General features: G+C 57.5%; 1 protein-coding gene across 5 annotated transcripts; it reads right to left on the minus strand.

Moving 5' to 3' along the window:
- Positions 1-1,356: 1,356 nt before the first annotated feature.
- On the minus strand, positions 1,357-25,873 carry TLE3 (TLE family member 3, transcriptional corepressor). 5 transcript variants are annotated; one of them, XM_080626167.1, is made up of 21 exons: positions 25,486-25,873; positions 24,937-25,088; positions 24,736-24,836; positions 24,591-24,654; positions 23,646-23,690; positions 15,874-15,936; positions 15,376-15,450; positions 9,919-10,120; positions 8,939-8,955; positions 6,704-6,823; positions 6,463-6,513; positions 6,139-6,294; positions 5,918-6,050; positions 5,343-5,524; positions 4,651-4,727; positions 4,230-4,479; positions 3,842-4,089; positions 3,357-3,504; positions 2,695-2,845; positions 1,999-2,075; positions 1,357-1,775 (listed from the first exon to the last, which is right to left on the minus strand). In XM_080626167.1, the coding sequence occupies exons 2-21, from the start codon at positions 24,958-24,960 to the stop codon at positions 1,668-1,670; spliced, it is 2,292 nt and encodes a 763-aa protein (XP_080482293.1). In that variant the 5' UTR covers positions 24,961-25,088; positions 25,486-25,873; the 3' UTR covers positions 1,357-1,667. The 5 variants fall into 5 exon arrangements, with proteins under 5 accessions (XP_080482293.1, XP_080482290.1, XP_080482289.1 ...); XM_080626164.1 differs by having other exon boundaries at positions 9,919-10,123; positions 15,346-15,450; XM_080626163.1 differs by having other exon boundaries at positions 5,328-5,524; positions 9,919-10,123; positions 15,346-15,450.
- Positions 25,874-26,087: the final 214 nt, after the last annotated feature.

Here is a 26,087-nt window from a genome sequence, read left to right on the forward strand (position 1 = left end):
TTAGTGCACAAGATCCATCCCATCTCCTCCACAGCCAACACAGCACCAAGGACCCGCACCAAGCAGACACCGTTCGCCTGGGACATTCCCCTTATGCTTTAGAACAGAAAAGGGCAAAAACAACCCTCAAAAACCTATTTCCATGGGGGGGAAATAAAACACTCATCTCCCAAGAGCTCTCCTTCCAACCCCAGCTCCGCTCAGAGGGATGCGATGCTGAGTGTGCACCCAATGAGCCGGGTACCAACCTCCTCCATCCCTCCTCCTCCTGTCGCATCTCTAAACCAGGCAGCTCGCCCCTCACCCCTCAACCTTGTTCTTCTTTTGGACCAGATTCAAATAAAAATAATACATAGAAATGCAGTATAAAAATCCTCTCCATATGCTACAATAGAGGGCGAGCGCTTCTGCTACACAAATACTTTTATTTTTCCCATTATTTCTCCTCTTTTTTTTGTCCTTTTGTGTTTTTTTAAACCCTTTAAGTACAAAATGCTGAGACACAGGCCTGGGGGACGGGGGTGCTTCATGGGAACCTATAGACCAGAGACACAAGACCATAGACTAGCCCACAGGACCCTACCAAAGCGCCAGCCCCTTTCCCCCCCTCGACCACACACAAACCCTACTTGTTAGTAAACTTTTGCTTTTAAAAAAACTGTATTTTAAAGGTTATCATCAATTCTAATTCTTTACTTTCATTTGAATACAAAACACAGAAGTTGCTATTATCTTTCGTGGCTCCCTGAGCTGAATTTTCACTATGCTTTCTTTGAAATCACTCCTCATTGCTTCCGTCCGAAGACTAAGAAGGGCTTGCGCAGACGATCCCGCAGCGTTGGGCTTCCCCTTTGCTTCAAACATACGAGCACAAAAAGAAGGAGAAAAAAATACAACCCCCAAAATAATAATAAATCCATATATAAAAACCCAAAGGTGATTGTGTTGCTGATGTCCCGTCAGTAGCCGAGGATGCGACCGAGTCCCCCGCGGTCCCAGCAGCGTCCCACCATCACTAACACACCGATACAACGCACGGGGACGACAGTAGGAACAACTTGCACCAGTGGACAGCTCTGCTCAGCCTGGATCCGCGCTGCAGGGCCGAGGCGCATCCCAACGGATGCGGCCCAGGAATGGAGGAGGGGGGGAAAAGGAGGAGAAAAAAATATATAATAATAAAATTGCCACCACCAAAACCATCAGTGGAATACAATTACAGCAGACGAAAATACACAACTAGTGTACCGGGAGGGGTCCCCCACCCTTCCAATGCTATTTACTAGTCCGGTATTTACACTTTTCACAAGTCTTATGCAGGATGCACCAAAAAGAACCAAGAGGATAAAGTCACAATAAAAAAAACGAGTCCTTTATAGTGCCACCAAAGCGCAGACGGAGAGAACCAGAGAACCAAAAAATAGAATCCAAATAAACCCCAAAACCCTCAAACCAAACCAAAAAGAAATCCGTTTCCGGGCTTCAATGTGTGCCATAGTCGCAGACCTCCAAATAAATCCGGGTGTGTTGAACGCCGGGGCCGCCGCGGCAGAGCCGGGCCGGAGCGTGGGGCTGCCCCATGGCAGCGCCCCCCGAGCCCCCCGCCGGCCGCTGAGTCCTGCCCCCGCCGGTGCCGGGAGCTGCCAGCCCTGCTGGGAAATCCACCCTTAGTAGATGACCTCGTAGACTGTGGCCTTCTTGTCACCAGAGCCCGTGACGATGTACTTGTCATCCGCTGAAATGTCACAACTCAGCACGGACGAGGATTCCTTGGACTGGGAAAAGGAGGCGGGAAGAAAGGAAGAAAACCCATCAGTCTGGGTTCCTGGACAACACAGCATCACCCAGCAGCATCCGTGCTGGCGGTATCACTGCATCCCACGCGCTGGGTACCAAACTGGCCGCCTCAAAGGGATTTGCCTCCTCCCCAAGGCTGATAAGCCCCAAAGTGATGCTGACAGCCCACGTCGATGCCCTGCCCTGGAAGCAGCCTCCTACCTGGAAGATGCTCGCTCCGTAGGGCGTCCTCCAGGCGTTGAGCAGGTTGTCTTTTCCAGTACTCACAAACCATTTACCTGTGCATGGGAAACACCGTGTCAGCAGATGAAATCTGGCCCCAGCCTGATCTCCCCCTGCCCCCAGAAGCTTCTGGATGTTTAATCCCAGAAACTGGAGATTTTGGGGAAAACTGGAAAACCTGGAGGGTTTTTTTTTCTTCAGCCCCTCTCTGTGCTCCAACACTCCAGCAGTTACACATGGAATGTGCAAGGAAGAGAAAGAGGCTGGATTTAGATGAGATATGAGGAAGAAATTCTTTACTATGAAGGTGCTGAGGCGCTGGCACAGGGTGCCCAGGGAAGCTGTGGCTGCCCCATCCCCAGCAGTGTTCAAGGCCAGGTTGGACACAGGGGCTTGGAGCAAGCTGCTCCAGTGGAAGGGGTCCCTGCCCGTGGCAGGGGTTGGAGCTGGGTGAGCTTTAACAACCCTTAAACCCAAACCACTCCATGATTCCATGATGTGATGTGGTAATCTAGCCACAGCTGGGATCATTTAATGGGGACAATCTCCATCTGTGGGATGGGTCCTGCTGGACACCTCCATGTTCAGCCCCCCCATCACCATGCCATGCATCGCCCCATCCCATTGCGGTCACCAAAGGACCACTAAAGCCAGGTCATGGCCGGAGCCTCTTACCGCAGTAGGCGAACTTGAGGGAGAGGACGCAGCTCTCGTGGAGGTGCAGTTGGTACTTGTCGGGTTTCGTGTGGTGCAGCACCTCCACATTGCTGCTCTCCATGCCCACCGCCAGCCACTCGCCTGTCGGGCAGTACCCCAGGGAGAAGATCTGTGGGGGGACAGAGGGGGGATCAGGGGGGTTCTACCCATGAGCTCTGCCTGTACCCCTTCGGTGTCCCAGCAGTTCCCATCAGGAAGAGATGCCAACCACACTGGCACAAGCCCCTCCGGAAAAGAGCTGTGCAAGGGTCTGCAGGAAGAGGCAGGGGCCTGGGCAGGGCACCCAGAGCCAGCCTGTAATGCCTACAGGCATCCCTAGGCAAGCACTGCTTTCCAATGGCAGCAGTCTTGCTGTGGATGAGAAAGTGATGATAGAGGAGCTGAAACAAGAGCCAGCTCTTATGAACACTCTTGGGTTACACCTCAAGCAGCGGGGACAACCATGTACTAACAGTGGCCTGGGAAGACCATTTTCCCAGCTGGAAAAGCCCCCTCCCCACAGCCATGCAGCCGCCCTGGCTTCCATGGAGGGATAAACCCATCCGTGCGGTCTCCATGAGGAGCTGCACAATGAGACCAGGACATTCCCTGCTCCCAGAGCAAGGACACCCTGTGTGTACCTGGGAGGTGAAGTCGTGCTGCTGGAGCTGCCGCCCTTCCCGCAGGTCCCAGGAGCGCACCGTGTTGTCCAGACCCCCCGTCCACAGCTTCGTACCATCATGGGAGATATCTATGCAGCTGGCACCGTCCGTGTGGCCTTGGAATTGCCTTCAAACAACAGAACAATGCAGGTCGTCAAGGGGAACACCGGCCCCGGCACAGGGTGCCCAGAGAAGCTGTGGCTGCCCCATCCCTGGCAATGCTCAAGGCCAGGTTGGACACAGGGGCTTGGAGCAAGCTGCTCTAGTGGAAGGGGTCCCTGCCCACGGCAGGGGTTGGAACTGGATGAGCTTTAAGGTCCCTTTAACCCAAACCATTCCATGGCTCTGACACTCTGATAACAGCTTTCTTGTTACCATGCCCCAGGTCCTCACACTGAACCATGGCCAGGAGACCCCGATGATGGAGCAGAGGAGCTGCTGGTGCTCACATCCCTCGTGCTCACCTGACGAGTGTCTGGTTGTGCAGGTCCCAGACGGCGATGTTGCCGTCACTGCAGCAGGAGAAGCAGACTTTGGCATCGGGGCTGATGGCCAGGGCATAGCAGGCAGGGGCAGAGGAGGTGAGCTCGGCCTTGATGCGCGGTGTGGGTGATGCCAGGTCCCAGATGGTGAGGGTGCTGGCCTCCCCTCCCACGATCAGCGTGCGGCCATCGGGGAGCAGCTTGCAGGATCGGATGTAGTTATCTCTGTTCTGGAGAGGGATGAGACATTAGGAGGGGGGCAGAGAACGATTCACCACCTTAGGGATGGGAAAGCAGGGAGGATGCGCTTGGGTACCACAAGCAACCCGCCGTGGGATGCTGGCTCAGGAGGGATGCTCCATGCCCTTACCAAGCAGTCCAGCTGGGAGATGGGGCTCTTGCTGCCCGGCTGGCTGATGTCCCAGATCTTCACGCAGCCCTTGCCGCCGGTGTAGACGTGCCTGGTGGGGTTGCTGATGGTGACGGCACACACCACCTCGCCGTGGCTCAGCGTGTTGATCTGCCGCGCGTGCCGCGGGATGCCGGGACCCGCCAGCGCGTCGTGGGGAAAGGGCACGGGCTGCATCTGCCCATCCGCGCTCACATGGAAGGAGTAGGCTCTGATGGGGAGAGCGAACGGGGAGGGTCAGCGCCCCCCTGTCTGCTTGCTGCAAACCCAGCTGCCAGGTCCTGCCTTGCTGGAGGCTTAACCAGTGAATCCCCCCCTGCTCCTCTCCCTCCCAGGCGCACTCATCCCCTCCCAGTGCATAAGAAGACCAAGAGTTGCTTACGGCTTCCCTCCAGGGATGGACGCCAGGCTCGAGGGCAGCCCCGGGGCTCTCATGGGCGGGTGTGGGTCAAAGCCAACCTGCCAAGGGCACACAGATGTGGGTGAGGCCGCACACGAGCTGGGTACCCGAACAGTTTCCCCCTGCAAGCCCAGGCTGGTGGGGGGACACTCAGTGGCTCCTCTCCTTTTCCCTTGTTTGCTATTTTCCCCATAAAGGGGATGAGGGGATATATGCCATAAATAGCATAAAGGGGAAGCATTGGGGATTCTGAGGGTGCTGAGGCACTGGCACAGATTGCCCAGAGAACCAAAGGTTTGGGGTCTGCAAGGACCAGCATGGGACACGCTCACCCTCCCCTGCAGTTCCCAAGCCCCCCAATCTCTGCATTAATGGCAGCATTTTTCTTCTTGTTTTGCCTTAAAACACACCATTGAGCGTTCAGCACGAGCAATGGGAAGGGACTGTTTAGCGGGTACTTTGCAGGCATGGGGGGAAGGATAAACCCCAATGCAGTGGCACAGGCACTCCAAACCCAGCACCCTTTGGCCAAATTCAGGATGCAGGCAGTGAGGAGCCCCCGTTTCCCAGGTGACACAGGGGAGACCCCCCCCAAAACCCCTTCCAGACCCTCCCCGCACCCCCCACAAGCCAGAAAAGGAGCTAAAAGTGCTACGTACGGCTCCAAAGCTCACCATTGGCGACCGGCCATAGGCAGCAGCGGCGGCGGCCGCGGCGCTCATCTGCGGGGGGATGTTGTGGAGCCCCGCGTAGGCGCCGGGGCTGGTGAGCGACCCGTTCATCTCGTGGTGCCCCATCATGGCGAAGGGAGCCGCGTAGGAGCCCGCGATGGAGATGGGTGTCCGCAGGGCCGAGGCTGCGGAGGGATGGGGACAAGGTCAGGGCATGGAGCACACCAGCATCTAGCCCTGCTCACCCCACAGAGGGAGCTGGACCTCCCTCCTCACCCCCCTCTGGCACAGGGACCACATGAGCTGTTTGCACCCCATCCTGACCTCAGTTAGGTCCTTGATAACCCTGGAGTCCACCAGCACCCAAACCCGAACACCCCAGAGAAGATAATGCAACAACTGGATCTCCCTCCTCACCCAACCTCTCCCATAAGGACCACTTGAGCTGCTGGCACCTGGATTAGGTCCCAGAGAAGCCTGAACACCCCCACCAAAGCTGCTGTGCACCCAGCAGAGCACATGGGCGAAGCTGTGCTGAGGTCAACAGCAGAGGGGTGGCACAGGGGTCTGGTACCCACCCAGAGGGTCCATGCCGGTCGGTTTGCCAGGCATCGGCCGCAGCCCCGGGGTGCTGCTCGTCCCCGGGGTCGGAGCATCATTCCTCGGCGTCGGAGTGTTGGACTTGAGCCCGGGCGTCGATGATTTGTCATTCTGGATGGAGAAAGGATGAGAAACAGCAGGGATGAGGCGCAGGCACCGGTACCCGCAGCCCGGCCCCCAGGCAGAGCGAAGGACGTACGTGGCCCAGGTCCTTAGTCTTGGAGGAGGGAGTGCTGCTGGAGGAGGCCACCGAGGCCGGGCTGTTCGGTGCATCCCCCTTCTTCAGCCCGCGGGCTTTGTCTATGCCGTTCTCCGGGGGGGAATGGGCTGGGCTGACCCGGGGGGTGGCAGGGTCCTGTGAGATAAGAGGAAGCATTGGCACCCTCAGCAGCAGAACAGGCTCCCTCTGGCTCCTTCATCAGCCAGGAACTGGGCTGGTGCTGGGGGGGTCCCTAAGGCATCATCCCCAGACCCCCACTGTGCAGCGGGGAGAGGAGCAGACCCCAATGCCCCCACGGCTCACCTCATTGGAGACATCCACCACCAGGTCATCGCTCTTGTCACCATCGCTGTCCTGAAACACAACGTGAGTCACGCCCTGCAGAGAGCCGCTGAACCCCCCCCAGCAGCACAACACAGGTCACACACACACCCCATGAGGAAAATGATACCCAAAACCCGCTTTATCCAACCCAAAGCTCTGCCTGCACACATGCCTCGTGCCACCGGGTCCCCAGGTGCTCCAGCCCATTCCTGCCACTCACATATCGGCTCATGCTGTCCTTCTCCTCTGCTTTCCGCTTCTTGGAGTCGATGCTGTAGTCGGTGGAGCTCCGATGCTTCTCGCTGGCTCTCAGGCTCTCCGAGGGTGAAACGGAGTTATTCTGCAGGGACAGAGCCAGCTTTTGAGGTGGAAACAGGAACGGGACCTCAAAAGGAGCAGCTCAGAACGCGCCACAAAGAGTTCTCAGCCAGCCCTGCCCCAGCCACCATGCCAGGGAGCAGGGGACAGGGTCCAGCCTGGGCTGGAGGGTGGTCACCACCAAACAGCACCCCTTTGAGCTCATGCAGCTGCTCTGCTCCAGCAAGGCTGCTCCTGAGCCTATTTACTGCAAAAGCAGAGCAGGAAAAGGACACAAGGGCTTGGAGCAAGCTGCTCTAGTGGAACGTGTCCCTGCCCAGGGCAGGGGCTGGAGCTGGGTGAGCTTTAAGGTCGTTTCCAACACAAACCATTCCATGATTCTATGAAAGAAAGGGAGGAGCCTGCTGCTGTTTAAAAGGCAGGAAGCTGCCTGCAATTGCAGCAGCTCCTGGGATCCACTGATGAATGCACAGAGGGGGAAAGCTGCACTCCCCTAAACCAGCCCCATCTCCATCATCCTCTTCCCCGCCTTGGGAGCACCAGAGCTTCGCCCCAGCCCTGGCACCCACAGAAGCCTGTGTGTGCTTCCTCCAGCACGAGCAGAGCTGGGGAGCCTCATCCCTGGCATTCACCAGAGGAGCAAAGGGCATCCCAGTCAGGAAAAATCCACATCCCAGGAGCAGCAGAGCCCAGCACCCCGGGCGGGGGGGGGACGAGGAGAGGGAGGTTTCCTGTGCTCACTTCAAGTGACAAAGCCCAGGATGTGCCGTCATTCCAAGGAAAGCCCCTGGCCCGCTGGGATCAAACATGGCAGCACCAAACCACCTGGCGAGCACCCAGCCCCGCGTCCCAGCCGCCAGACACACCACCATCACCCCACGTCTCGCAGCAGCGCCTGCCACCCCTGCTAAGCAGAAACGTCCCTTAAGCTCCTCTGCCTGCCTTTCTTCCCCGGCTGAAAGGAAGAACTAAAGCAGTTCATGTTTCTCCTCGGTACCCAATAAGCAGCTTTGGATAACACCGAGGTCTTTCTTCTCAGGCAGTCATGCTGAAAACCCTCGCAGCTACCAGAGAATCATGTCAAGCATTTAGAGGCATCGATCCATTCAGCCCGCCCTGGCCTGCTGCCAAGCAGCTAAATATTTTTTATTGCACAGGCAAGGCTAGGAAAATATGAATGACTAACTCTGATTATCGTGCGCATTAAACCTCCGCCGGGAATACCCCGCCGTTTACTTTATGGATCGGGAACCTTCCCATCCCCGACGGCCCCCTTCCCGCTGAAGGAGCAGGTTAATGATGCCCAATTCCCCTCTCCCCCCTTAAACAGCACTTTTCTTCCCATCCGCCCCCAGCTCTCAAAAGGCCCATTTGTGGGCTCGGGGATGGCAGGAAATCACTGCAAAGCCGCAGCTCAGCCGGGCTTTGTCCTGCCGGCTTTTCCCCGAGACAGGAGCATTGTGTGGCCTGGGTTCAGCCCCTCCATGGGGAGAGCAGCTCCCCACCACCCAGAACCAGACCCACCACCCTCTCCATCCAGCTCAGAGCCTGCCCCCAGCCAAAACAAGCACCAAATAACCCAACTGGCACCACGAGCACCAGGCCACGAGGGACACCACTAAATCACAGCGGTGCTGGAGGTGCCGCTGCCCTCCACCACGGTTATTGAGCTGGTTAGTTAACTGCTTGACCTTCCGAGTCCTACTTAACACAGCCTAATAGCCAAACCCATCCCACCAGATTAGATGACCCAAGATAATAGAAGAGTGATCAGGAATAAAATAGCTTTCCTAATCGCCCAAGGATTTTGTAGCCGCCCAGACTTGACTGCGCTCATTCACAGGGTTTAGGCAACTGAAACCCAAGCTCCAAGCTCTGTGGCAATCAAAAAGATTTAAACCAAATCTCATCACCCGGCTGGAGGAGGCAGCTCCGCTCGCCCCGGCGCAGCCAACAGCCCAGCACTGATTCCACTCGGGCTAAGGGGGTTTCTTGCCATTTTAGCTCTACTGAATTAAAGAGGCGCAGGGCAAAAGGCATCGCTGAGCTCACAGCCACGAGCCTTTGAAAGCCATAGACAAAACAAGAGCACGCAACCACGAGGAAGTGAGGAAAACCAGGGGGAAATGGGACTTACTGCACTTGAGTCTCGCTCTTTGAGAAGAAGCCGGTGTCAGAGGTGAGGTCGCAGCCCAAATAAAGAGAAGGCAGAGAAATAAAGCGAGTTAGAATAAGTCTTAGAACAGAAAAACAACCCCAAGGCTCCCGGTTGCAGTCTCCTGCCTTAACTCAACTCCTATCTGGGCTCTCTTCGGCTTTGCTTCCGAATTCCCATCCCCTGCCCCTTCCTTTTTGTTGATGTGATTTATTTGGGGTTCAGCCATTCCTCTGTCCACAAACAGCCGCATTTTCCCAGGGAAAATGAATGGAATTGGATCATTGCTACCAATAGTTTTCTGCTCACTGGCTTTCATGGGGAGGAAAAGCACCCCAAATCTACCAGCAAAGAGCCCAACAGCTTCAGGAGGCATTGGATAACTGCCCCGAAAAGGGGTATATTAAGGTATATTAAGGGGAAGGATCTTAGGTCTTTGTGAGTCAATGGGCAGAGGGATTTTGGAAGAGCACCTTCAACACTGCTGGTTTGCAACTGAACTCATGCACCATTTTCTATTCTAAAAGACTGTCTCATCACTAATAACAACGGAAAAACAGCAAGTCAGCTAGTGAATATTGCTAGATTATTTTATATTAATAATACCGATTATACTGCTAGATGATTTCCCGACCATCAAAGCTCTCTGACAGTGATGGAGAGGAGGAGGAAGGCTGCTTTGCCATTAAGGCATGGCTGAATGGGGATGCAGGATTTGCAGCAAGACTCCCTCAAAGCTTGCGAGGGCTCAAGCCCGTGTGCTGACTTAGGCGCAAGTGAGGAAAGCTGGAACTGGCTGAGTTTTAAGGTCCCTTCCAACCCAAACCATTCCCTGATTCCATGACCCCACAACAGCAGCAGCACCTCCCTTGGCACTGAGGCCGATTTAAGGACTCTGAGCATCACCTGGGGAAAGCTGCATCCCTAAGAGCAGAACCCACCCCCTGCTTCCCCTCATTCACCTCTGTGGTCCAGGTCATGGTGGTTCTTCTCGTCCTTGACGGCGAGGTGAGCCTGGCTGCCCAGGGCACCGAGAGCCAGCAGCCCCGAGCTGCTGCCGGTCACCGGCGGGATTCCCGGCGGTTGGAGCCCCGAGGGATGCGGCGGGAGCTGGACCGGGGGCCCATGGGCGGCGTGGGAGAGGTGCTGGGCCTGGAGCTGCTGCTGCTGCAATGAAAGCACCAGTGAGCCGGGGAGGGGGCAGCGGGAGTGGGGCACTGAGCCACGGGAAGGGGCATCCCGGTGATGCCCCGGGAGCTGCCCCCGCTTGGTGCCTGGAAGGAAAAGCCCTGTTAGCAGGAGGGATGGGGGGTGCCCCGTGCATGGCCCCGGGGTGATCCCTGCCACAGACACCGATGACACTGCTGGACGGCACCAGTGCCTGGGCCAGACCGTGGGGTCATGGCTAACGCAAGGTAATTCACACCATCACTGCAGACAAGGCTCGTTTCGCTGTTCAGTAGATACAAGTGGAAAGAACCCCACACCCAGGATGCATAAAGTGGCTGTGGCTGCAGTGCCAGCTCCCAGACCAGATCAGAGAGGGAAACGTCAAGTGCTCGATGGCGAGAAGAAAACTGGCCCCATCCTGCACCCTGCTGCTCCAGGCACAGGGCTGAACAATGGCTGCACCCTCTTCCCACCCCTCAGCCCAACCAGGATGGTGACAGCCATCAGGGAGCCAGGAGCCCCAGGTATCCCAGCACACACACATCCAGCCATGGGAACTGCCTGCTCAGTCGTAGCTGGAAGAAACCTGAACTACAGCTCTGGGGAGAGGAAACCAAACCCAACACATCCCCTGTGCTCCTGGTTCAAACACACATGAAGAAAACAAGCTGAGATGTGAGGTGCTATCAGTCAATGTCCTGTCCTCATCCTGTCCTCGTTAGCATCACTTACAGAGCCCCAGGCCACCATCCCTGCAGCTCCTCCACCACCAATCCAGACAGGAGCATCCCAGAGCTGGTGCTCATGTTTCCAACCCTCCTGCCTGCACCAACAGCCACCATGATCAGGACTTCCCCCTCCCTGGTGCCACCAAACACAGTGGAAGTGGCCACCAGAGCAAGGAGCTCTCTAGCCAGCCAGGCTGCGCACAGAGGAGGATCCCACGGGATGGTGAGAGGACACACCATGGACCCACATCCCTGCCTGGGGCAAACCAAGGGCCACGGATGGAAGGAAAGCAGGAAAGTGCTTGGAATTCAAGGCCAAATTGGACAGGGCTTGTAGCAACCTGGTCCCTGCCTGTGGAACTGGATGAGCTTTAAGGTCCCTTCTAACCCAAACCAGTCCATGATCCTATAAAACCTGGGAGGTTTGAAGGGGCTTGGTCCAGCCCCACAGCCAGGCAGCACAGGGCTGTAGCCCCACCATCATAGCACGGCTCAGCCCAAAGCACAGCAGCAGGAATATACCAAATACCTCCCAGACATGCAGGGCCCTCCATTCCCAACACTTTCACCAAGGACACTTCCAGCACCTCTTCCCCAGTGCTGCAAAGGGATTCACCTGGGTGCCCCAAATCAGGGGTGACCCCAACACAGCCTGTCACACAGCACAAATCACTGCAACACGGCCCATAAAACACAGTGGGAAAGCACCAAGAGTGGGTTTAACCCGAGGAATTAATCCCATTTTCTACGGAAGGTGCACTTAAAAAGCTTCCCTGCTGCCCTCAAGCAAGGCTGGAGCCCCCCAACACACCAGCAGCCCCCCAGATGCCCACGGTGCAGCAAGCAGCTCTGCTGCAGGACACAAGCCAGGCCCAGCCCTGCTGCAGCTCCAGGCAGAGGAGATGCATTATCTCCAAGCACAGGTCCTTCTGGGCAGCGCAGAGGTCTCAGCTGGGGCAGAAGCCAAATGGAGAAGGCAATTAGGCCTCTGTAGCACTGTCATAGGAAAAGCATAAATCATTTCCTCCTCAAAAAGCACCACTTTGGCTTGTGTTGGACTCCTCCATCCACAGGGCAGAGGAGGGGAAGCATCCTCAGGATCTCCATCGGAGGAGGTGTCCTCAGAGCAGCGCATGCAAGGCAGCAGGCGAGGAGACCTGGCTGGCTGGGTAGGGGAGGTTGGTGCCCTTGGTTCCTCACCATGCACACGTGCCAAGATCAATCCCTCCAACACCAAAGCGAGAAGAACCAAGCCTCAGCTCCTGCTGAAATCAATGAGGCTCTTTACAGTCCCAGTTTCCTGTGGTTTCCACCCATTTAAGCACGGGGCAGGGCTGGCTGCTACATCAGAGCATCACCCTGGGAACAGCTCCTGATGGGTTTCCAGCACTGTACACTCCTCTCCTGCAAGCTTTCCAGCGGTGCCCACTCTCACAGGGCTGGAATACACCGAGATCCCATGCTTTATCCACAGCAATCTGCAGCTCCCACAGTGAGCAGAAACATCTGCAACGCAAAACGCTCCTCCAGATTTCCAGCCCGGGACAACCATCCCCTGCAGCAGCAGGAGCCCAGGAGAGGGGAATGGTCTCACGGGCGCAGGCAGCAACACTCCAGCCCAGTGATGCGGATGGGGCCATGCCAAGGCAGTGACCCAGGAGACAACGCAGCTCCACCACGAGCAGGGAAGCAGGAAGCATCCTCACCCTGAGCCTCACCCTCCAGCGCAGCAGGAAACAACCGGTTGCTTCCTTGTTTTTAAGCTGCCAGCAAATACATCCAAGGGGTCGATGAGCTGCGGGGTCTGAGCCGACGGCAGCAGCCCCGCTCCAGCACGGGGCATGGAAATGAAGACACAAGACACAACATCCCATCGTGGCCCAAAACAACGTTTAAAGGTGTTTATCTCCCCTTCGGCAGGCAGGAACCGTGAGCAGAATCCATGTGGGAAGTCTCCTCGCCGGGCAGCTCTGGTTTGAAGCCTCATCCCTCCAACCAGCGTTGGGGCTGGGCTGCACATAGCTCCATGGGGTAGCAACGATTCCATCCCAGCAGCGTCACTCTGTATCTGTACGTCAGCCCAGGAGAGGTCGATGCACATCCCTTGGGAATCACATCCTGGAGACTCCACGGAGGGGGATAAAACCCATCTGGGACTCCAAGGCGCAGAGGGAGGCAGTGATGCTCCTCACTGACGCTGCTTGCTCGGCATCTTCTCTGCTGGAAAACCCACCCTTCCCTCCCCTGCCCCTTATTCCCTGCCCTGGGAGAGGAAAACTTCATCACCCAAAAACCTTCCTGCAGAAGGGATGGGTGCCCCACGGCTTGGCCAATGGCAGGGACCAAGCAGGGTATCACCTCTGAGCAGGATCAGGGTCCTGCTCAACGAGGTCACACACACACAGTGCAGCACATGCAAGGACTGGGGCAGCATTCCCAGGCCAGGGACCATCCCGACACCTCCCCAGTGTGCCCATGGATTGAGACCCACTGAGGATGCTGCACAGGGGCTCTCCTCCACTGGCCGGACCCCAAACCAGGCTGAAACCCCTGCAGAGCCCAGGACATCAGCCTGGTGCTGCAAAGCCAGCCCTGGGTGACCTGCTCCAGTGGAAGGTGTCCCTGTCCATGGCAGGGGATTGGAACTGGATGAGCTTTCAGGTCCCTTCCAACCCAAACCATTCCATGATTCCATCCCAGCCTGGGCCAGGCAGGAGGAGGGAGATGGAGATAGACAGTCACAGGGATGCTTTCCTCCTGGGGTCCCTCAGCAGGTGCCAGCCAGATATGGTGAAGATATGAAGAGGTTACAATCGACGAGGAAGGCTGGGGAGGAATATCTCGCACGTAGAGTGGTTTTAATTGGATTATGTACATCATGCTTCATGCCTTTGTTAACCGATTTAATGGTTCACCACTTAAGTTCAGCACTTGCGTTAAATTTAGTAAAGTAGTCTAATCATTTCCAGAGCTATAAGCAAATCAAGGGCTCAATTTCACAGGAGCCTGAAGCAGAGGAACTCTGAGACAATGGCCTAGATGCATAAAATTAACAGTTCTTGACCTCAAAAGGGGCAAAAAAAGAGAGGTTTGAGTGATTTGGTGTCGATTCCCTTTGCAGCACCTGCACCAAGAGGTGGTGTGGGTTATAAATAGAACCATGGAATGGTCTTGGTTGGAAGGGACCTCAAAGCTCCTCCAGCTCCAACCCCTGCCACGGGCAGGGACCCCTTCCACTGGAGCAGCTTGCTCCAAGCCCCTGTGTCCAACCTGGCCTTGAGCATTGCCAGGGATGGGGCAGCCACAGCTCCTTGCTGTAGGGCATGGAGGGGACACAGCAGAGCCACATCCCCCCTGCTCCAGCGCTGCCTTCCCATGGGACACAACAACCTGCTGCGTGCACCAAGGGGAGGAATCCCATCTGCCCCCCTGCCCGTGCCGCCCCGGCTCTCCCCATAACTCCTGCCTGCGGGAAGTTCATCAGGCAGAGCCATTAAATGGCTGGGTGCTTAATGACGGGGACGACACCTGCTCCGATCCAAGGAAGCAATTACCTTGGAAATGGGGGTCACGGGCCCTGCTCATTCACCTTAATTGAATTCCAATATCTGCTGTAGCTGCCTGGGCTCCTGGCTGTGACTTACAGCCCATCAAGCTGAGCATCCCCTCGCTGGCTGGGGGAAGACGCAGGCAGCAGCACAGTGCTGCTTGCCCCCATGCACAGACACGATGGGATGTGCTCCCATACCCACACCGCTTCCCCAAAGCCCCACCAGGACGGAAAGCCAAAGCTGTCCTCAGCCCCAAGGGCTGCAGGAGCCCGGAGCAGGATTCTGCACCCGGTGCTACCCATAAAACCAGACAAATCTTATATAAAAGCAATAAGTGCAGAGAATCACAGGATCCTGTGGCTTAAGAGAGAAGGGCAAGGAAAGGAAATGAAAAATCAGTGGTTCCTGGAAAACAAGCACCTAAAGGCAAGAGCCCTCCCCAGGATGCTGGCTGGGATCACCCATGGCCCAGGGTGAAGCAGCTCCAGGGAGCAGGTTCACTGCAGGACTGAGACCACCACATCAATGAGGGAGACAACAAAAATGGTTAAGTTTTAAAGGGAAAAAACCCACCCAAAATCTGTGAGAAAGAGCCCGGTAAGACGGGAGAGGGTAAATCAGTGCATGGAACAACAACAACTCCATCAAGTTTACAGCACATTGCACATCAACAGCCCACACAGAGACATGCCTGGGCTCAGGGGGTCCGGGAGGGCTCCGCTCCCCAGCCTCATGGAATCTGGCTGGTGGAGGCTCCCAGGGCTGCATTAGCACTCAGGGAGGGGATCCCCCATCTCCCTTGATGCCAAACTGGGGGAGTTTTGGTGTTTGGGGGGATGCAGTGGGATAGGGGGATGCAGTGAGCTGCCCTTTAACCCCGCCTGAGCGCAGGATTGCCTCTGCTTATGGTAAATGATAGGAATAAAAGGGGTATACACACGGTGAGAGGCAGATTGGGAAGTCCACGTACCCCGATGATAGCATTCAACTCCGTCATTGTCACTTGCTTGGCACGCTCAACAGCCTGTGCGACTTGCTGTTGGTGCTGTGGGGACAGAGGTGCACAGCCGGGTCAAGAGCAGGGTGTGGGGGCACCGACCCAAGGTGCAACCCCCCAGAGATGGTCACCCCTGTTCTCGGTCTGTATTTTCTATAGGGTCTATGTTCTGCTCACGAGCAGCAGCCCCATGGATCCCAGGATGCCAGAGCAGCCCCTTGCAGCCTTTTGTGCCCCACAGGCTCAGACTGCCAGAACAAAGCTCCTCTTAGGGTCCAGCTCACCCTACCCCAAGGGTTTGCAACACACATGCAGGATGTGAGCCCCATTTCTCATGGAGCATCCCCACAATCTGGGTTTGGGAGCGGGTCTGTGCCTCCTTATAGGACCCCCCCCAAGCACTGCCTTGCTGGGGAACCCCCCCCATCATCATCGGCGGCATCCCCACCGGGGCTGTGGAAGCGTCCTTACCTCTTGTGACAGAAAAGGCATGATCTGGGCTAAAATCGTGTTCAGTCTTTTAGCAATTTCTGTCTGGAAAGAGAAAGAGGAAGAAGAAACAGCAGGAGTCAGCACCGAGGGGGCTCCCGCAGCCTGCACGAGGCTTCCCAGCACCAGCCCCTGCGTCCCCTCTCAGCCCTTCACGTGCGTCCCCGTCCCCTTCCGGCCACACAAGAGGAAGCGGCAGCTCCCAAAAGAGGCAATGAAACTGCCTTCGTGCATCCTCTGCGGCCACCAGCGCAGGGACACGGCCCCGCTCCCGGGATGCTTTGACCCCCTTCCCATCATGGGAGGCTTTGATCCCTTTGCCATCGCTGGACCGAGTGCCACAGGGCACCCCCAGCAGTGTCGCACCAGCCTCAACTTCCCTGGCCCCCAGGAAACGGAGCCAGGCCCTAACACAGCTCCGCACCCATAGAGCAGCCGCTGCTTTCCAAAGGGTTGGATCACAAAATCAATCCCTCACATCCCGCCGGGATCACACAGGGACAACTCCTCACCATCCACTCCCAGCACTCATCGTGGACACCGAGTGCCTTCAGAAGCAGCCTCAGCAAGCACACAGCACCGGGGAACTGGTGCTCAGCCAACAGCGAGGGCGGTGGGTGCTGGCTCTGCCCAGAGCTCTCCCCACCCCAAACCAAAGCCCTTCAGGTTCCTCTCTCCATCCTTACATCACGCTCAGGAAACTCAACCCATGACCATTGACACCCATCGGCTCCACCACAAACCCACGCTGCCCAACCGCGGCTCTTCCAACATCTCCATGAACTGGGAATAGCGCTTCCCTGGGGCGATCACCCCAGGGCGGGTGCTGGAGCTGCCATCCCACCCCATGTGCCCTATGGACCTTCCTCACGGAGCCGCCTGAATCCCAAGAGTTAACGGCGGCTGCTCCGGCCGCGGCAGCTGTGAAAACAGCGCCCGGTCCAAGTCAAACAGGGCCGGAGCAGGCGCGCGGATCCAGCGCCGCAACAATGGCCGGAGCCGAGCCCTGGCGCGGAATCAAACACCCTGAAATTCCTTCCGACAGCCCCGAGCAGGCCGTTATCAGGCACACAAGTGATTAACCGGGTCCTGCTCCAGCTTCCCCGCCGCAGAGCTGCCTCCCCAGCCAGCCGGCAGCCACCCCCCGAACCACAGCATCCAGCATCCCGAGGCTCCGCCTGCCCCCAGCCCCACTGCTCGGCCCCATGGGGTCCCCAGGATGTGCCCCACAGCAGCCCCGGTGTTTAACGCCAGCCCCTGTGAGGTGCTGGCACAGAGAGGGGCTCTCAAACACCGTAAGGAAAAACACCCAAATATCATAGTTTGGAGGGAAAAGAACCAGCAGAGCCTCAACCCTGGCTTTGAGGAGCTAGGCAATGGCTGGAGCGCATGAACCTTACTACAACACCAACCTAACAAGCACAACCAATGTGCCCTATGGTGGCCATAAGCAAGGAGATGCCCTCATCTCCCCCAGCTTAGACTCACCCCATGGACACCAGTGCCCAGGGACCTGCTGCGAGGGATCCCCACGGACCCACAGCACCCCCGCACGGGGATCACCGGTGGCGGCTCCAAGGGAACAGGGATATTTCTGGCCATCATCTTTTCCGCAGGCACCCGGTGATTGGGTTACACCTGATGCTTTTCTTAGCCCTTGCAGAGGGCAGGGGAAGGCACCGCAGCGAGGAGCAGGCATCTGGAAGTGGCCGTGGTTGGGACTCAGGTTCTTTGGCTACAGCTGCCCCAGTGCTGCAGCCACTGGGATTAGCAGGGACCCGAGCACCAGGATGCTCCCTGCCCGCAGGAAGGGCTCCGGCACCAACAGAACGGGGCTGGAAGATAAAAGCCACAGGAACCAGGCCCAGGCACACGGCGCAGGAGCGTGTTTGGCACCGTGCACGCCACCAACCACCCTGGCAAAGCCGCTCCACTTCAGAGCAGCACCAGCAGCACCGATAAGCACCCAGGGCTCACACCAGGCGTTGCTCAGTGATAGGTAAACCTCTTGAAAGGCCTTTTTGGCACCGAGGCATCGATCAGATTATACACAGACTGCAGCGCCATTAAATATTTATCCCTCCAGCTGAAGCCTATTGGATTCTGGATGCGACAAGCGCCCGGCGCACTGCTCCTCCGGCACCGCTGCCGCTCCTCCGAGCTCCTTCTTGCCAGCCCCCAAGTTCTAGAACAAATTCAATCCTCATTTGAGGTGCAAACAGCACGAGCAGTCCCCGCGGCCACGCATCAAAGGCGGTTTAGGTGCAAAGGAACACACAGCAGCATCCAAACAGGCCGAGGGAGGGAGGGTGCCGAGTTCTCCTCCAGCACCCGCGAGCACCAGCACATCCAGAGAGCCTCAGCGACGTTTAAATCCACATTTACATCCACTTCTGCCCAGGCTTCCAATAGAGATTTGAAGAGAAACTCTGCGCTCTGCAAAAAGAGAGACTTCCCCACGTGGGATTCAGCGAGCAAGAAGATATTGGATGTCCAAAATATTGTGTTTACAACCACGAGGTTTCCTGTTAACAGGACATTCAATCATCTTTAAATATTTGTTCACTTTAACTTTTCCCATTCCCCAGCAAATTAAACTCCAGTTGTCCCCATTAAAAGTTTAATCGGGAGCGAAAGGGGATCCTCCAGAGCGCCAGGAACAGGGGAGGGCTTCATGCCCAGCACCTTCCCCGTGACAGGGCTCATTCATCACCTCGCCGGGAGCAGTGCAGCCCCCCGAGCCCCCCCGAGCTGCTCCTGCCAAGAAAAACCTCTGTTCCCGGCTGCGGGTTGCCATGGCAATCCCAGCCTCTGCATCCCTGCATCCCCTCCTGCGCCCTGCATCTTCACTGGACCATCACCGAGACGAGACGGGGGCTGCAAATGAGCCGTGGGTGAAAGACTGGGGGGCTGCACAGGGCACCCCCATGGGAACCTCCTGGGATGCTCAACCCAAGCAGCAGGAATGGTTTGGGTTGGAAGGGACCTTAAAGCTCCTCCAGCTCCAACCCCCGCCACGGGCAGGGACCCCTTCCACTGGAGCAGCTTGCTCCAAGCCCCTGTGTCCAACCTGGCCTTGAACACTGCCAGGGATGGGGCAGCCACAGCTTCTCTGGGCACCCTGCGCCAGCGCCTCAGCACCCTCACAGGGAAGAGCTTCTGCCTAAGAGCTCAGCTCAGTCTCCCCTCTGGCAGGTTCAAGCCATTCCCCTTGGCCTGTCCCTACAGGCCCTTGTCCCAAGCCCCTCTCCAGGTTTCCTGCAGCCCCTTTAGGCACTGGAGCTGCTCTCAGGTCTCCCCTTCAGGAGCCTTCTCTTCTCCAGGCTGCCCCAGCCCAGCTCTCTCAGCCTGGCTCCAGAGCAGAGCTGCTCCAGCCCTCACAGCAGCTCCATGTCCCTCTTGTGTTGCTGCCCCAGAGCTGGATGCAGGATGCTGACAGCAGCTCCCCATCACTTGTTAAAAAGGGCCAGGAGTCAGGAGAAGCTGAAATCCCGACTAATCCCCCCCCCGGTAGGGATCTGACTCGCTGCTGGGCAAGAAACACTTCTGAGGCAGAGTTTTGGAGCGGGGAAATCAGAGCAAGCATCTGCAGTGGTTATAAATCAGAGCCAGGCTGCACGGCCTCAGGCTGCAAGCGCTGTCACCCGCTCTTAAAATGGCCAGAGCTACGACCAGCACCCAAAGCACTTGAGGGCAGGAGGCGACAGCAGGACAGGGGCTGTGGCATGGTGATAAATAGCTGCAGGCTGGCTCTGCCCGCAGCCCCGGCTCCCGGCCCCTCATCCCTACACCTGGACAAGGCAGAAGGAAGCTTAAAAATAACCCTGCGGGCCGTCACTCACGGGATATGCAGAGTGGGGCTGAAAGGAGCAGCCTACAGATCACCCGAGGCCCTGAACCAGGGTGAGGGGCAAAGGGGAGCTGCACCCCGGTGTGGTGGCTGCAGCAGAGATGCTCGCTGCGCCCTGCACAAAGCCCGTGCACCCAACACGCATCCTCCACAAACCCATGTGGCTTTCAATCCAATCACCCCAGAGCACTGGGCCAGGCCACCTCTGATGCAGCCTCAGCAAAGATTTTGGGCCACACCAGACCGAACTCCAGCCTGCCCTTGCTTACTGGTTTTAAACAGTGGGATGAAGGCTGGAGACGAGGGCCTGAACATGCGGCATCACTCATTCCACCCTTCCTCCTCTGGAAAACCACACCATAAAGATTCCCACTGCAAGCCGGAACCCCCAGAGCAACGGGGCTACCGATGGCCCATGGGATGCACGGATGCAGCACCAGCATCATCCCCTGCGAGACTCCCAAGCAGAAGCACCCACCACAAGCCCCCAGCTTTCCCCTTGGCTCCAGAACCACAGGTCCCTCACACACACACCCCGGTGATGGCTCGGGACCACCACAAGCCTCCTTCAGCCACCCCAGGTCTCCCCCAGCCCCGGCAGAGGGTGGCCGGGGCAGGCGGAGGAAGGCAAGGAGTAAATCACACCCCCGGTGAAGCACCAGAAGCATTTGTTGAAACCAGGATATTGTCTCTTTAAGCACATGAAAATAAGGCCCTTGAGCAGTGTGGTTCTCACTCCGGCGCACAATTATGGGTACTTTCAGCTGTCTACCACTATTTCAAGTGCTCTCTCCAACCAGGCTGTCAATGGCATGTTGAAAGCTATTTGTGGCTGCTATCGTTATTAGCAAAGTGGAGAGCTTCACTGATGAGAATTAAATGCAGGGAGGGGGGTGGAGGGGAGGGCCCCAACCCCTCATTACAGAATTAGCACCAGCTCCTGGGGGGGGGGGCAGAGCTCACTTGGGACCCCCCAAAACCCACCCAGGAGCCCCAAAAGCCACTCAGGGCTCCCACAAAGCCATGGGGAGGGAGGGCTTAAGCGGGCTGACAGCTCTTGCCTGCTACCTTAGGAGACCTGTAGCATCACACGAACAAATTACTTGGCTTCTCAAGTAGTTAGCAAATTATTACCTGGCACTCCTCGCTAATGAGACTGAGAGAAAGGATATTGTGTTCTTGGAATATTCTGGAAAATAAGAAAGCAGGTCTCTGTTTCCCTGGAAGTGTCAGGAGGGTTTTAGGTTTGTTCCAAGCATTAAGTGCTTGAAACACAAAGTGCTCATGTGGAGGGTTCTCAGCCATAAAAACCCAACAGCACCAAGGAGCGGGATGTGTCCCACTTCCCCACACTGAATCACTTTTTCCCCTTGGAATCGTTACTCCGCTTGCATTCAGTGATTATGCACAGAGAACTGGGCAAAAACAATGCAGGGATGAAAGTTCCTTTTGCAAAAATCAATTAAACGTCAGGGAAAAAGGGGGGTTTGCTCAGGCTTCAAGGGAAAACTCCGGAGCAGGCGGAGGGCTCAGCACGGTCCCTTCGGCAGGAAGGCTGCTTTGAGGAGCGACTTCACCGCGTTCCATGCAACAAAGCGGGGAGTCACTTCCTAAATATTTCCTTTCATATGGAGTTGTTTATGAAGCTACATTTTTCCCTTAACAAGAAACAAAACAAGAAGAAAGGAAAGAAGAAGAAACCACACGCGGCCACATATGCACGCACTTAATATTCAGCGTAGAAGAGATAATCTGTTATATAAGCCCACAGACAGACAATCCCCTTTTGCTTAAAGATGAAGTATCCATCACTGTTTGTCTCGAGCAGATGTAATCACAAGCAGTCAAGTCTGGAGGGCAGGACACCGCATGAATAATTCAGGCACTTGAGTCGACTCGATTGTGTGCAGATAAACACAAGTCAACCACTAAACAGGTCAGCGGATAAACTTGTTTGTTCAGGACTAGCCACCCTCAACCAGGCAGGACCACGCTCTGGGGATGCTGTTTTCAGGGAGGCGGGGGGATGAACCCACCCCAGCATCCCCTTCTCCATCCCTCTGGCCCCATTTCCGCCTGGAAGCACGCTGGGAGCAGCTCGGGCTGCTTTGTTTTCCTCCAGCACCATGCACGCTGCTGTCAACTCACTAACGAGACAGCTTCACCTCCCCAAACTTCCCCCCTCAGCCCAGCGCTCGGCACGCAGCATATGTCACCGGGAACCACGCAGGGATGCTCGGCACAGGCTGGAATCATCCGGCAGGGATTTATCGGCCGCGGCGTGGGAACCGCCACCATGCAAAACCCAGGTCAGGGCGGGCGGGCTCTGCCCACACCAGCCCCATGGAAAACTGCCCCCGGGCATCCCAAGGCTCCTCATTGCCCTCCGAAACCAGCCACGGACCCTTGGCACTACGTGGCCTCACCACAAGACAGGGTGGATGTGGATGGCTCCACCTCGCACCAATGAAGCCAGAATCTCTGCTGGGCTCTCACAGCCCAGCCCCGACCCTCACTGGTTTGGGGTTGCCACCAGGCACATCTCAGGAAGCATCCAGGGCTTCCAAAGCTTCCACCAAGAGGAAAAGCAGCAGCTCAGTATCTTGCTGCATTATTCCAGCATCTCCCAGCGTTTGCTGCTCAACCAGGCGGTCCATAAGAGGCATTCCCTCTCCTGAGAGCCAGCCGGTACCTCCAGTCCCTCAGCATTCCCACAGGGTCCATGTCCCTCTGTGCAAAACAGGGACAGAGGCCAAAATCCTGCGTTCAGGAGCACTGCTGAGCACCAAGGCAAACGGCGCCCGAGGTTTTCCCAGGCTGGGATAGGATCCCGGTGCCCGTGCAGCCCCCCAAGGACACCTTCATCCAGGCAGGAGGAAGGAAGAGAAAGCAGTGAGGATTATCTGCAGGGAACACGATACTCCTAAAAACCTGAAGACTAAGCAGTAATTATTTTCGTTACCCTGTGACTACATCCCAAGGAGCTGAAGGGAAAGAGGAGAAGAGGCCAATTCCCAGAGATGCTGCTTGGAATTTCATCAGCTGCCTCCCGACACCTTCTGACTTGGAAGGAAGATGCTGCTCCAAAGCAAAACCACACTGGAGCTGGATGGGGCTCATTTGCGAACGGCAAAGTTGATGTCAACTTCTATCTGCCTTAAGGTCTTAATTAGAACTCCTTCTAAAACCAGTAAGCAGCAGCAGCACAAATAATCAGGCCTAATCTCAATAATAACTTTATTCCTTTAAGTTTTACCATCATGTGCCCAGCCTTTAGGCTCTTTAACTATAATCTTATCAAGGGAGCACACCACATTCTGCTCTGGCCTCCTCTATTTTTTCCCTTCAGGCAAGTTACATGTTAGAGGAGGCTGAAAAAACCACCCCGAGCAGCACGGAGCATTGCTTCATTTTCCAGATGCAAAGACAAATCCGTGCCATTGAGCAACACACCGTTCCGTATCACCATCCCCGCAGATAATTCCCTTCTAAGTCTCACGCTATGGCAGAGCGAGTAGCAGAGGTACGACCTTAGAAACAGCCGCGTTACACCAACACCACACACCGAGGAAGACACGGATCACAGTATTCCCGAGCACTGGGAACACGCTATTCCAGGTACCGACCTCAAGGCAAGGCTCTCTCCACCTCTCCTCATAAACACGCTGCTCAAAACCTCTGCTCTTCCCGAATACTGGCAAAGAACCCCCCCCCCAGGCTGCCAGGAGCCTGCAGCTCGCAGTGAACCTGCTGGGTGTGAGATCCCACAGCCCCGAATTCCACACTAATTCCCCATTTAGTGCCATCAAGGCCTGATTTAGGTTAAGAAAAGGGCAACAAGGGCTCAATCAATCCCTCAATCCATGCCTCCATCCATCCCGATTCCCCCCTTTGGATCACTCACCTGTTTGTGCATCTCAATATTCAACCCATAGGACATCTCATAGTACTGGGGGGATAAAAAAAAAGACACAATAAATAAAATATGAGAGTCAGGAAGAACTGGAATTCATTTACCAGAAGGGATTTGCATAAGGCCATTACCAGAAAGCATCCCAGTCACAACTGCGCTGAAAGCCTGGGTAGCCAAGGCAATTACACCTTGTAGTAAGGCGTGTTTAGGGGTGACTGGCTGCCTTGCACAGGAGGACACTCCTTTCGACTCCTGTTTTCTCCTCCTAAGCTACTCCAGGAACACAAAGAGGCGCAGGGCTGGGTGCAGGCGCCCCGTAGAACAGGTACAGCCCGTCCTGGCCTGAACCCCGGCTTCTCACCAGAGAAAAGGGGGGGTCTGCTCCCCCCCCGGGCCCAGCACTGCTGCAGGGGAGCACCCCAAGACCCCAATACGAGGGCAGAGGAGGGCTGGCTCCCACCTTTAGGCCCCACAAGCTCTAAATTGGGGCAAAAGAGGGGTTTATGGCTACAAAAAAGGGACAATTTCCCCCGGGGGGGGGCCTGGGGTGCCCTAAGCCCCCCCATCCCGGGTGCTCCAGGGCTGCAAGAGGGGTGCAGCAAAGAGAAAGAGGCTGCAAAGGAGGTGATGCAGCAAAGAGGGGGTAGACAGGACCCCCCCCCATAACCCCCTCGGGCCCGAGGCCGCTGCTCCCACCCCCCCCCCAGGCTCCAGACACCGGCACAACGGGGGTTAACAGGAAACTTGTGCTGGCGCTTCCCGGGTCTCCGCTGTCCCGGTGCCGGTCCCGATGGCGGTGGGGGGATGCCCCCGATGGTTATGGGCGGTTACGGGGTGCCCCCCCCCCCCCCCCCTTTCCCCGTTCCCCAGCGCCCGTCTGGGCTGGCAGCTAATGACATTTCCAGCCTGATCCGAAATCTGATTAAAGTCTCTTACCATAACGTAATGGCGCTGCATTTCGGTCTTCTCGTTCGCCAGCTTATCATACTCCACTTTCAGGCTAGTGGGGGGGGGGGAGAAAGAGGGGTGAGACCCAGCGGCTGGGGGGGGGTCTTGGAAGGGTTTGGGGGGGGGGCTTTACCTGTGATACTGGGCCTGCAAGAACTGGAACTCGTCCTTGATCCGGTCGCAGGACTCGGCCACGGTAAATTTGAAGCCCGGTTGGCCCGGCTGGTGCGGAGCCTGCGGGGAGCGGCGGGGGGGAGCGCTCAGCACCGGGGGATGAACGGGAGCGGGGGAAAGGGAGGGCTCCGGGGTAAGGGGGGGGGGGAACGGGACTCACCGGGTGCCGGCCCTGGGGGTACATGGCCGGGCTGGGGCGCGGTCACTGGAGCCCGCCGCGCCGAGCCTCGCTACGTGCGGTGCTGCTGCTGCTGCCGGTGCTCCCGGTGCTGGTGCCCGCCGGCCACGGAGCGCTCCCGGAGAGGCCGAGAACTGGAACAAAGAGAAGAGAGGAAAGTCCGTGCGGGGGGCGGAGGAGAAGGGAAAGGAAGGGAAGGGAAGGGGGGGGGAAGCGGGTCCGTCCGTCTCGTCGTTACCCCCCCCCCCCCCGCGCAAAGCACCGCGCCGCCGGGGAGGCGCTGCGCGCCCGCGGAGCTCGGCCCGGCCACCGCCGGGACCAGGGACCGAAGGGCCGGGACCCCCCCGGGCCGCGGCCTCGCACCGGAGGGAAGAAAAATAACCCTAAAACCACTGAAAATCAATAAAAAAGGGCCCGGGGAGGGGGGGAGGAGGCTCCTGCTGGGGGGGGGGGGGGGGGAAGCAAAGCCAGGAACTAACGCCGGAGCACGACGGCCATGGAGGAGAGAGGAGAGGGGGGAGAAGGCCGTACACATCCGACTTCCCGGGCGCCGCGGGCATGCGAAGTGCGAGCGGTGCCTCCGCCGCGGCTCCCCCCCCCCGCGCCGGGGGTGGCCGTTCAGGTCCGTCCAGCCCTAAGTCCACGGCCCATGGTGCCGCCGCCGGGGCTCCGGGTGCAGGAGGGCGATGGCGAGGAGGGGTCCGCGGGTCCCGGTCCCGGAGCACGCGGTCCGGCCGCGCCGCCGCCGCCAGAGCGCCCGGGCGAAACGGGGAGGGAAAGGAGGGGGGGGGGGGGACGAACAAAACCCGGGCGGCCCCTGCGCTTCCAGCCAATAGCGATGCATCGGGCCCACGTGGGGCGGCGGAAAGAGGGCGCTGATTGGGAGCCAGTGGTGGCGACGTCACAATAACCAGCTTGTGTCTGAAACACTGTAGCGAGGGCGGCCACGCCCCATCGCCACGCCCACCAAGAGGCCGCGCCCTCCGCCAAGCCACGCCCCTCCCGGTGCCCCCCCCCCCCCGCCCCCCGCCCCGGTCACCGGGAGCGGAACCGGGGGCTCCTCCCGCGGCCCGGCCGTTACCGCCGCGGTACCGGGGAGGGGGGGGCCCGGTTCGGGACCGCAAAGCGGCCGT

Source organism: Psittacula echo (genome assembly GCF_963264785.1).
Source record: "Psittacula echo genome assembly, chromosome: 10".
Lineage (NCBI taxonomy): Eukaryota > Metazoa > Chordata > Aves > Psittaciformes > Psittacidae > Psittacula > Psittacula echo.